The sequence below is a fragment of the Cryptotermes secundus genome, unplaced genomic scaffold (assembly GCF_002891405.2).
Source record: "Cryptotermes secundus unplaced genomic scaffold, Csec_1.0 scaffold528, whole genome shotgun sequence".
In the NCBI taxonomy this organism is placed as follows: domain Eukaryota; kingdom Metazoa; phylum Arthropoda; class Insecta; order Blattodea; family Kalotermitidae; genus Cryptotermes; species Cryptotermes secundus.
This window is the reverse complement of record NW_019724748.1, coordinates 582,593-595,549: the sequence shown is the minus strand read 5'-3', so window position 1 is coordinate 595,549 and position 12,957 is coordinate 582,593. Positions and strand designations below refer to the sequence as shown.

Genomic DNA, 12,957 nt, shown 5'->3' with positions numbered 1-12,957 from the left:
TAAGAATTTAATCCAATTATTCGAAATTTTGATTATCCGGAACACCGTTGTCACTAATTAATTTGGATAATCGGCGTTATATTGTATTTTGTTATGTTATGTTATGCCGCAGGAGAACTCATCACGCCCCCACGTCACACAGATATGTGTTGCGGGTGCCGCATGGCCGCAGTGCGACTGGTGAACCAGGGTCACCAGCTGAAGGCTACAAATGAATCCGTACGGGAGACAGACCAGATGCGAAACACCCTCTCGATCACTAACTATGCAGCAGACGCGCTGGCCACGTCACAGCAGTCAATGACATCTTATTCAAGGTGATAAATGGAACTCTCAGAGAAATTACAGCCGTACACACAACTATATGACTGAGAGCATCGTTTCGGAACATTTTCAAATTAAGAAATTCTGTGTTTAATGTTATGTGGAGTCATAATTCAACATAAACTGCACTGAGATATCTAACAACTCTCTAGCCCAGTCGGCATAGCGAGGGGCAGTGGCCTCGAAGGCCGGGGTTCAATTTCCCGCAGGGGTAAGAAATATTTTCTACTTCTTAATGTCCATACAGGCTCTGAGGCCCACCCAGCCTCTACTGCCTTCTGGGGTGTGCCCCCGTGTATTCTGATACGTGTCTGCGTTTCGGAGGAAACTGATTCCTCTATCTTCAGGACAGAAGACTAGGCCGAGCGTGGAAGGAAGTGCTACGGTGGGCTTACTTTTCTATTCTAAAGATAGATGACGCAATTTCCTCGGAAACGTCAGTAAATATCATATCACAGATGATAGTAATCATTTCCTTCTCTGTACTGCTTTATTGTGACTTTGTAGATATAAACCAGCATGTGAAGCAGACAACGCTTACTCTTCGATCTGAAAGTGGAGGCAGCATCTTCCGAAACGTCGGTTCACTTTCACCATAACACAGAGCGTTGTATCCCAGAAAACGGAACTCTTCGTGTGTATGCATTTTGTGTTTCGTTAGAGGTACGACAGTGTTGATGCGGGAAAGAAGCAGACGCCAATAGGCCGGGCGCTGCTCTACTTGGGACCTATCGAGGCGCGTTCAATCTGAACGAACAACTCGGATTTCTCAGCGTAAATCAGTTGAATCGAAAGGGGCACCTTCCGTTCTTAGCGTCGGCACTTCCCGCTGTCTAACAGTTCCTTCCTCGCGTCCTTGCTGCCGTGTCCTTACCCCGAGAGACAAGGACCTTGAACACACTTCCAAGTGAGACAATACACCTAGCCCATTCTCTGTGCTTCCGAAATAATTTTCTCAGTCATTAAGATGTGTCGCGCCCACTGACAAAGCAGACACACGAAGGTTATGCTTAATGACGATGTATGCTTGCGGAATACATTTATTCAGCATCTGTGACTGCTGGAATTTCATTCAGAGACCAAAGTGATGCCCAATGGGACGCATCGTGAAGCTCCACCTAGAAGAAACGTTAAGGATAAAGACCGGAACCTAGCTCAAGTGATTGTCTGAAAGCCTTTCTTGGAATTCAAAGCACCTGATTTTGTGCATAAATTGTGTCTGTAAACGGAAGGTATCTGAGTATCAGTAACCCTGAAAAATCTGCAAAATAGTATGCTTTCATGGAAATCTGTGCTTTCATAAGAAGGAAAAATCACACCTCGGAAACCGCTGAACCAGTGAACTTTTTTATCCCCCCCCCAAAAAAAAAAGTGTGAAGAAAGCAGCCTTCTGGGATTTGGCACCGTGTATATGTGGTGTTAACCGACGTTTCGGAGGAACGTATCGCCTCCATCTTCAGGGTAGAAGGAAAAATATAAGAAATCCGCAAGCGAAGAGACCGTGAGAACCGGTAAAAGCAGACTGTTGATGGAGGGGATACGTTCCTCCGAAACGTCGGTTAACACCACATATACACGGTGCCAAATCCCAGAAGACTGCTTTCTTCATAGTCACCGCCGTGAAAGCCTCAAATCTTACAAAAAAAAAATGTATCAAAATTTGGAAATGATTGATAAATATTTCTGCACATCTCGCTGTAAAATTCTCGCAGTGATGCTCATAAGTACATGCCTACACATACGAGTAAGCGCTGCAGTTATAAGTTTTCACTGTTGAGTTTAACAAAAAGTACCTACCTTTCTTTGTTTGTATGTACGATTAGGGGCTAATATTACTGGCGAAGAATCTAAGATATTCAACAAGGACCGCAACAGAATTAGGACTATATTTCAACAGACTTCAACATGGATGAAAGTTTTCCGATCAGAGTGTCAGCATTTCTATGTACGATATTTGGTCCACAGGAAGGAAGTAGTTCACATTTACATATCGAGTGTTTAATTAAAACACGTGCACTGTTGGTTTATTTTCGTGTTAACATGCAATGTCTATTGCTGGAGATCCACAAAGTGTGCTACTTCTTGAGGGATGGCGGGAGAGGGCTCTTTCACTGATCTCGTCAAATTTCAAAGAAGTTCTAACGACCGGGACATCTTGTGCGTAGCGTGGGTAAGGTTATGTGAAGTTGTCCTTCCATTTATGTAGTTAGACACTATGTCACGAAAACAAATGAGGGAGTGGAGGTATAGCTCCAACTTCCTTGACTTCGGCACTAGATGCAGTTGAGGTGTCAGCTTCAAACCCAGGGCAGGAGCGTTCAGTAACCATTGGACAAGAGATTATGTTGGCCCCAGGGCAGGTTTGAACGCTGTGGAGAGGGTTAATAATACATATATAGGCTTACAGGAAGCAAGTTTATCCGAAACGTCGGTGCTTATCTACCAAAATACATGGCACCACACTCCAGAAAGTCAATGTCTTAATATGCAAATGATTAAACTACGTTAAGTGCAATTCCTGTGTTTCTGGACGTTATCAATCGTCCTGTCGTTACTTAAAACGCACGTTTCGGAGACGGGATTCTATATCCGTCTTCAGGTGGAACGTGCTCAGTTCGGTCCAACTGACAGAGCTAGTCCCTATATTCTTTTAAATAAAATCAGGATGATGCATAATGTCCAGACACACAATAATTATACTAATATTGCATCGACACAAATTTCATATCTTACTTACGTTAAGTAAAATTCCTGTCATTTCTGTACTAGAGTAAGGCGGAAGATGGGGCGCGCCATAGCTCAAGCGGTTAGTCGCTGGCTTCCCGATCCCGGGTCTGGTCAAGTGGGATTTGTGGTGGACAAAGTGGCGCTAGGGCAGGTTTTCTCCGAGTACTTCGGTTTCCCCTGCCAATCTTCATTCCACCGATTGCTCCACAGTCACCCTCACCTGTCATGTGGGGCTGGTACAATAGGCCAGAAGTGGCCGCAGAACAAGGGACTCAGTCCCACCCCACTAGCAATAACAAAAAAGGCGGAAGATAGGAACTGTGTATGAATTCAGAGACATTCAGTCACGGACAATTATTTCAGTCGCCCTATATTAATGCAATTTCGGGCATGCGCAGTCGACGATGTTGTCTGTTGTGCATCACTGCATTAGCATACCAAACGAGAGAAATGTTCCTGTGGAAACCTGCCGACAGAACCTGGCGACTTGCAAAAACAAAATATGAACGGCACATTTGGCTTGTATATGATAACTGCGTCTGTTTTGGCCTCACAGAGAGAACAGCCACTCACAGGTTGTGGCTTACCTGGTGAAGACTGGTCACCGGGAACAAAGCGGTGGGCACAACCGCATGCTCGATAATAGCGCTCCTTGGATCCTGTCGGTCTGGGGCTCTTGCTTCGATCCCGCCTTTCCATTACATTGAACTCATCATGCAAAACACACCTGGGCACACTGCACATGGGTATCCTCCCTTAATCTGAAGCGGAACTGTTCACAAAACGCAGCTCCCTAGCGACATTCACGCACTCTACACCAAAGTCGCGTCGTCTTGAACTGGCGGTGTCTCGCAAGTCTGCTCATGGTATCTCTCGGGCAGAACTAGAACAGACAAAATGTGACACTTCCATAAACTAACAGCCAACCGCTGAAGCCAGTACGCATTTCTCTAGGACATGACAAGTGGCTTACCGTCACACAAGGTTCTACCGCACTGCAAGATTCGGCAAGGGAGAACCCGGGCGTGGGACCTGCATATCGATCCCCCGATACGGTCTCTGTCCTGACGGTCCTGACGGCGGCCGGTCTTCAGCCCGCATATTCTGAACCCATGCATGCCTGCGTTCGGTAGCTGCAATTTCGGCTTCATAATCTGAGGATCCCGAGTTTGAAGCTCGCCTCGGACACAAGCTGAGGTTTTTTTTTTAATTTTCTACGTCAACCCAGACTGATGCTATGATAGTACCTTGGTGCAGGCCATTACTTTTTAATTTCAGGTTATTTACAATTCACCCTCTAAAATTATGATACAGCAAAATCTGTGACAAGGTTTTGCAGCTGCAAGCAAGAGTTCAGTCGAAGTAAACAAATAGCAAAACTAATCAGCAAAATTTAGTGCCGGTGCACCCCCAGCGTCCGTCTGAGGGGGTGCATACTGCAGCCATACTTTTCTCTTTCTGTCAAAAGCAAATGTCTGTTTGCTGAGCTTCCTTCATATCGCGACGCCCAGTGAGCTGCAATCTGAACATGTCATGCAACAGCTCTGACACGAACATGTTCAGATGTGGGCAGACGCGAGGGCAGGTACTGATAGTCTACCAGTTCTTCTTATGGAAGGAACCTGGAGCATGTGATGATGACATGACGAGGAACGTGCAAGTGGAGGTCAGTATCAGCCTGCGACTCTCAATGTCACTCCCAGACCCCGAAGTCAACACATCCATTCACCTCGTTGTGTAGTCTTTGACATTTCCAAGATTCTGAAATCTGAGTCCCAAAGAAACGTAGTATATTCAGAAGGGCAGGTTCTGTATGCCATGCTAATTATGGAACTCGTAGAAAGACTCTACCGAGGCACGAAAGTCCTTCTTGCACGGAGACCGAAGTCATACGTTTGTTGTTGAAACTTAACATAACGTACTTAGAAAGCAAGCAGTAACCATGAGCTAACTTTGAGGGTTACTCTCTTCTAGCAAGCGGCTCTGTGGAGTATAGTAGATGGGATGGGTGCCAACGTTTCGAAGCAACGTACTGCCTTCATCTTCAGGGTAGAACAGTAAGCGAGTGTTTATTAATGTACAGGCATACCTCGTTTTATTGCGCTTCGCAGATTTTGCGTTTCTACAAATTGAAGTGTTTGCGGCAACACTGCGTCAAGCAAGTCCACCGGCGCCATTTTTCCTACCGCGTGTGCTCACTTCCTGTCTCTGCGTCACATTTCGTTATTATCATATGTTATGGCGATCTGTGATCTGTGATCAGCGATCTTTGCTGTTATTGGTGCAATTATTTTGCGGCGCCATTAACAACTCCAGTTTTGAAAGAAGTTCTATTTTGGGCAAAATACTATCAAACAGTATCGCACGCTACAGAGAAATCTTTCCTGAATGGAAGGTTCAGTCGTTTCGGCAAACTGTTTTAAGAAACTGCCACAACCACCGCAACCTTGAGCAACCACCCTGAGCAGTCAGCAGCCGTCAGCAAAGAGATTACGACCCGCTGATAGCTCAGATGATGGTTAGTACTTTTTACCAACAAAGTATTTTTGTAATTAATAATCTTATTGCGCACTTAACTGAGTACAGTGTAAACATGCTTTTTATGGACCGGGAAACCAAAACATTCGTGTGACTCGCTTCATTGCGGTCATCTCGACCCGAACCTGCAATACCTCCGAGGGATGCCTGCACTTGGAAGAGGGAGAAGGTACCAGACTAGAAGGACAGTATTCTTCAGTCAGTGTGCCCCGAGAACCTCAGGTCTCACAACTAAATCCCTCGCTCAATCTACCGTTAACAGTTGTTCAGAAGCTCAAGCCAACGCATTAATAGTATTAACAAGCGCTACTTACCGATAAATGCATGTTTCTGCATGCAAAATTAACGAGACCATCGTCCAGCGTTATAGGAAGTATAAAACTGCAATAATACATACCTAACTTATTTTCCCACGTAGCTGACACGGCAAATGTTACAGGAGTGCCCAACCTGTCGCACTGCACAGTGCGCACACACACCGCACAAGGCCACCCGCCGGAACTGCATTGTGAGCACTTTCTCATGTATTTAGTGAGTACCGGCATTCACACTGCAAGTTACGCCAATGCTCCGGTATCCGCTCCGCATACTCACAGGCCAGAAACACCCAGCACTGAAACAATACAAAATCCAGGTTCCAAGAAGCTTTGGTAGGTTACCGCTATTCATGAAAATGACGCCAGCCGCAAGGAGACTGTTTCCGAGGATCCACCTAGCGGCAGAATTACCTGCGCCTAATGCGTGCTCATTCATCTTCTCACGCAGCACCATCACAAGGCGACTCTCGTATTACATACTCTCTATGCATCTATGACCCTACATCCCCTTGTTGGACAGGTTTTTAATCCTATACAGAGTCGTTAGGACTCCTTGGCCGGGGGATCGGTCAATCATAAGGTCGCGCTGCATACTCACAGAAAAACACAAAGAGAATAAAGGCACACAGACATCCATTGTATTCGAACCCACGATACCAGTGTTCGAGCGGGCGAAGACAGTTCATGCCTTCAGAGGGCGCGGTCACTGGGGGTCGTCTCATTATATGCTGTTCCCGGATATGTCATGGTGCAACGCCTGTTCTTACTAAAGCGGGTGGGAATCTCCCCCAACTCGGGTGCTTGTCACACACAAGTGGACCAGAACAGGTCCTGTGGTGGGACATTCTTAACACTGCGGCTAAGCAAGTGCGGGCAATATGAAACGTGCCCACTCATGCATTTCTTGCCTCCACAGCCTAGTCACTGGGAGTCGTGGATTCATGTGGACTTTGAGGCTTTCTCAGTGAGGGCTACTTGAACTTTGTTCTTCTGGGTTGTGGCATCATGTAGTCTGTGGGTGGGTGCCGACGTTTAGCCCCAGGAAGACTCCTGGTACTCATTTCTGTTAGAAGCTGAGTGGAGCCCAGGGCCACAGTGCGACTGCAAGGATTAGTTCAATTGAAAATTCCGATTCATCGGGAATAGAAACCGCGACCTCCCGGCTTGCAGCATAGAACCTGCCATGATATTAATCTTGTTGCAGAAATGCAAGGCTCTGCAGCTCTGTCCCGTAAGTTGGCTCGCATTGGCTATAATTACTGAGGGTTCTCGTTCTTTTCTTCAGTACCGAATGAATGCCAAGATACTACTTCAATTGTGCCGTGACTGCCTCCTCTAAAATCCATTATAATTAATTATCTTTAATTACTGTACCATTATTTTCTGATAATATGTTCCTAATAATATGTTTGCCCCCAGACCCTTTGCAAATTAAAATAAAGTCAATCATTTGCCATATGGAGCCATTTAAGTAGCGGTTTGTTTAGCAACTCTCCGTACGCTGTATAGGAAATGCAATCAGGCAACCAAGTATGGCAATAATGACAAGTGAGACGTACAAATATATGCAACAGAATTTCATAATGAAATATGTGATTTTTCTGAGCGCTGAATTGCTATTAGATAGTCACGTGCCATACAATTACGAGCCGTGAGAGCTCAGTCGGCGTAGTGACAGGCTAATGGCTGGATGGCCGGGTTTCGATTCCCGGCAGGGGAAAGGTTTTTCTTTTCTCCACAGCACTCAGACGGAACTGGGGCCCATCCATTTGTCCCCTCACCTCCATCTAGTGCCGAGGTCCATACGACTTCATGGCGCAGTGTTCTATTCATTAAGGACGGGAACAGCTTTACTTGCTTACTTTACTTTACGTTACATTCTAGTCACCTACAGCGACGTAACTGCATCCAGGCCAAAAGATACACGCATTCGCCTTCAGATGTTAATGCCTAATGCAGAGGAAATGGGTTTGTTTTGGTAGCTATCCCTGTAACAGGCAGCGGAGGCCCATACGGTTGTGAGACGTCGAGACTCCCACGTTTTCTAGACAATCGGCTCACAGATGGCGGTGAGGTTGTCAGCCTTACGCGCCGACCGCCTTTCACACTCAGGAAGATACCTGGTACTCATTCCTGTTTGAGGCTGAGTCAACACCAGGGCCATAGTGCGGCTGGAATGATTAGGTCCATTGACAAATTCAGTGACCTCATTGCGAACTGAACCCGCGACCATCCGGCTTGTAGCAGCACTGCCTGAACCAACTACGCTACCGCGTGCCTCTTTTAGTAACCATGGGGTTATATTTATTTGAGAGTACTTTATCACACGAATTTGTATGCGGCAGAAACTCGGAAGTCGGCATTTTATTAACATTACCACAGAAACCGTCACTGTTGCCAAATTCGTTGCTAGGTTCATTTAATGTATAACGTACGTTATCACAGTTGGAGACGCGCAGGTCGGCAGCTGCAAATATAATCACGAAGTAGTAGCAATACATGGCAATAGGTCGAGGCCGTAGTTCAGTGTCGACCTCTGTTAGAAGAAGTTATTGACGTACCTCTAAGCCGCAGCACCGCCTGTTCTCTATTGCCATTCTGTCAAGTTTAATGTCTCCGTAAGAATGTAGGTGTCTTTCCAGAATCGGGAAGTTTCAAGCGTGCACACATGAATGAAATCATGCCCTCAGAGCATTCCGTGATTGTTATGAACTGTGGGCTAACAGTCACTTACTCTGTGAGCAAGTTTGATTACAGTAAAGGGCATCTGCTAGCAAATAGTACTGGCAAACTCGGGAAAAACTGCTGCTATCTAACGACACTGCGGCGAACTTATATCTTGTCGAGAGATTCACCTCATAGATGGCAGTGGAATGCTTCTTCCTGTGGGATCACTGACTTCCCTGATCGTGTTGGCAATCGCCGTGTTTTAGTCGCCTGCCGCGTAATTCACTTAGAGATGCATACAATATCCGCGGAATGCTAATATTAAGATACCCGGTGCCTCAACCCAGATTAGAACTGGGTAAAGCTCTTGGTACATACACGGGAGGTGCTTGGTTCGAATTTCGGCTGGGACACCGGTTTTCGTGACTGATGTTTTCCATGGATTTCCTCAGTCCCTTCATGCAAGTCCTGGTATATCTCGATTAGGTCAAGATTGCTTCCTTTCAAAATCATCAGATATTTTACCACTCGACACTATAAGACTAGGAACAATCAAGCTGCTGCCTGAGGGCCGAAGAGGGCGAGTGGGCGCTTTTTATATACCTCAGGGAGTTATTGCAAAAAATTGACTGTAATAATATTTTTAAATGTTTAAATGTTTATTTCCTTTATTTACGCCTATGCAACTGTATGGTAAACAAGAAAAAATAAAGGTAAATTTAACCCTGTAACAGGCCGTGAAGGCCCAACGGGTTGTGAGACGTCGAGGCTCCCACATTTTCTAGACAATCGGCTCACAGATGGCGGTCAGGTTGTCAGCCTTACGCGCCGGCAGCCCTTTACCCCCAGGAAGATTCCTGGTAGTCATTTCTGATAGAGGTTGAGAATAGGAAAAATAATTTTGTGTAGACCCTAAAAGCCTTGGGGAAAGCAAAGATTAAGAGGTCACTGAAGAGAGAACACGAAGACGTGTCTGTCTTCACTATGATGTGTTAGTGTCGCAAGCATGTCAGTTGCTACTGAGGTGTTTGACGGACGGCACACTGCTTCATTTTCATGTAAAGAAATGGGAGACTCCGAAGGCAGGCCTAGTCCTCCCGAGTGCAGCTTAATCAGAACATGTGGGCTGATATGTCCAGATTGATTGTTAACACCATTTCATGTGGCTTTATGAAAGCCAAGTCTCCTCTTTCTTATTAGGGAGATTCCGGGTTGAAATCTCGTCCTGGTAACCTGACACTCTGACGTTTTCCATGTTCTTCCTCAGTCACCCGAAACAACTTTAGGGACAATAACTTACACTACAACCATGCAATGACCGGTTCCTCCCACACCGTTTCGAGTCCGTCACTCAGAGAGCACCCCATCAGTGGATGGTTATAAGCTTAGCAACAAAAAGCGCCGTTACATGAATCAATAAATGGAACTCGATGAGATGGTGAGTGATTATGGAGCCGACACTCTGATGAACAGAGCAATGCGAAATTTCGACCCGAACCGGGTATGAACCGAGTGAATTTCAGGTCAGGGCTATCCTTCCTAATACTTACATTCCATTTACACTTTGGTTTAGCGATTACACTCCGAACCTGCATTCTCAAAGCATCCGTCTCGAACACATGGCCGATTTGGTGGCTACCGCGACTGCAATTTCGTGGTTTTCCTCAGTCCGTCCAGGCAGTGTGTCACAGAATAGGTCACGATCATTTCTTTGCAGGCCCTTCCCTGCTCATCATTAACGGTCCTATATCAGTCGATGCTATTATAACCTAAACAGCGGAAACAGCGTAGTAAAATAATCTGAATCTCTTATTAGTTATTGGTTACCCCGTTATTTTAATAAGGAATTAAAACAAATATTATGTTTGTGGACATTGTCCATGGCCCAATATTTGTACTAATGTATCTACAATCGCCACAAACTTTTAGAAACATTAGCCACTTATCTCAGATCAATAATGAACTTTTGCATCTCCACAACCGGCATAATTGGGACTACAACTGAATAATGACTAGAAAAAGCCATTAATCTAGAGATTATGGGACCGGTCATGACCACGGCACTTGTAGGCGTGTGGCTGCGGCTTCTGTGCCGACACGGGTCGTGCCAGCTTCTACAGAACCCTTCAGCAAGCAAGAAAACAAAGATAAATTCCTTTTTTGAGGGAAAGTTGTACAATAAAAATTAAACGAATTCTGACAGGTCTGTTCAGAACAAGGTTAATATGTATTACATGGAATTTCAATTACTGGAAGTTTTATCTGTTAATAACATTCCTCAAAAGTTTACATTCCCAATGAACATTGATTTCAGAAGCCGTTACACGAACTGCGCCCACATCTGTCTCGCAAATTTTCCAATAATGGGACGACGGCCTGGAATCCATTGCATTCTTTGACTGAACCTTCACTGGGAAGGAACATTCACGAGGATTTCCGCTTAAATTCTTTTCATTCAAGCCCTACTTGCAATTTTTGGTATCCCAGGAGCCCACTTTACATTCATGAGCAGACACTTCGCACATGATATCTTGTGAAACTATGTGAAGCGTTCTTAAGTAGGGTTTGGAAGTAAGACGGCTCAGTCGGTATAGTGACTAGGCTACATTCTCGGCAAACAAGGGGATTCCCAGCAGGTGAACCGCATCTGGAACCCAATCAACCTCGTGCGTGGGCACTTTCTCCAGGTAAACTGGCCGATGTGTGGAACCGTCAACATATCCATCTAGTGCCGAGTTTAGGAAATGCGTGGAGTTACACCCCCGTTAACCATACGTGTTAATGGCGTATATACAGAACATGTGTAGTTGCACAGTTTGACAGGTGAGCAGGAAGACCGACAAACAGACAAACGTACACTTATTTTTGTGCCTTACGGCTTCAGCATTCATAAAGGTGCAGTAAAAATGCAACTGAAACTTCGAAAAACAAAAGATTTTTGTAGCCTCCTCGTTCGACCACAAAAAACAAAAATCAGTAACGCATTTGAGTTATGATTTTGAATAGACGTACATGATGACAAACACAGGGACAATAATAGGGTAATCATTATGAAATTTGGGGTTCCATAAAAACAGGTACTTTTCTGAACAGCTGAGCATGGAGTGCAGGCGAAAGCAAGTATGACGCAGCTAGCAGCATGACATCATGTCTCGGTACAAGAGCACCTGTCGTTCTCCCGCTGAGACGTCTCGTGTTAGGCACACCGTATGACGATCATGTAAATCAGATCGCAAGCGATGCTATGCATCATGAAACTGTATTGACGTCGAGGTTCCTACCTCACAATCAGCCACAAATTTGGACGCCACTTGTTACGCGCACGGAGCGTCTATTTTATTTGAGGACGCTGGAATATGTGCACAGAATCGACCAAACGAGAAACCACAGTACAGAGGAACACAAGGCAGACCGTGCCATTGTTGCGTAGGCAGACCACACAGAAAACAAGTCACGTGATGGCTGAGTACTGTTAGAGTGTGACGTCATTGCGCCTGCGCGGAAGTGTGTTTACCCAGCCGTTGCCTAGAAGCGGGTTGCATAACCCCGTCGATCCATTGTTGGTGCGTGGATTACTTAGAAACTGCTTTTTATGTGGCTCAACCGTTCTTGCAAGGGGCAAACACGCCACAATATAAAACCTCACTATACTTCGTACTCTGAGTCATTCAAAAGAACGAGGCAGTCTTTAGTCGTTAATCGTATGCATTCATATTTAGAGCTTCCGAAACATGCAGCAGTTACGTGTGAAGACGGGCAGGCTGAAGACGTAGCTATGCGTGGTACAGCACCTACACCCACATGTTCTTATGTGTTACCAATTACAAAGCTGTAGATGAACAGAAGCTTTGGTATTACGTCGGAAAGTTTCCAGTCAGTGGATGTCGACGTAATAAAGAAATCCGTACACGGAAACAGCTATTATTAACATATCGCTGTTATATATTTTTGTGCTAATCATCCTATTCAAATGAAACCACAATTTTTAACTGAGAGTTGCCGTCCGAAGCTCTTTCACCTCCTCTGGGGCTTAGCTCCTGCTTCAAAATCACAGGCTTCAAGGTTCGGGTGTTCCACTTGGCTTGTTACTTGGAAACGACCCTCGGAAACAAATCTGCCAGTTCAAATGCAGGATAACATTCTGTATTCTGTGCGAGGCATGTGTGTTTTCTTTTTGCGCTATTTACAGGATTTCAATGGCGTGCATGCGCAATGCCCCTATTGTTTACAAGCAGCCACTGTATTGTCAATTGTGCTATTCCATTATTTCTTTGTTAAGAACTCGCCGGACTGCACGGTTAATGGATACGTACGATTGACAGTACAGCCTCACCGTGTGGCCCAAAGCAACAGGCCACATGCAAGCTGAGGAAAGTTGCAAAAG

At 45.4% G+C, this 12,957-nt stretch overlaps 1 protein-coding gene across 4 annotated transcripts in view; it reads right to left on the bottom strand.

The window, feature by feature from the left end:
* The window catches only part of LOC111862898, a 28,236-nt gene extending 22,092 nt beyond the window's left edge, over window positions 1–6,144 (bottom strand). Inside the window, exons 1-2 of one of the 4 annotated variants that reach the window (XM_023848707.2) lie at window positions 5,987–6,144; window positions 3,639–3,934 (exon numbers count right to left, since the gene is read on the bottom strand). In XM_023848707.2, the coding sequence (XP_023704475.1) occupies window positions 3,639–3,795 (157 nt within the window). In that variant the 5' untranslated portion in view covers window positions 3,796–3,934; window positions 5,987–6,144. Of the gene's footprint in view, window positions 1–3,638; window positions 3,935–4,024; window positions 4,079–5,903; window positions 5,945–5,986 lie in introns of those variants that run through there. The other 3 variants (XM_023848704.2, XM_023848705.2, XM_023848706.2) reach the window with 3 other exon arrangements.
* Between the last annotated feature and the right edge of the window lie 6,813 nt (window positions 6,145–12,957).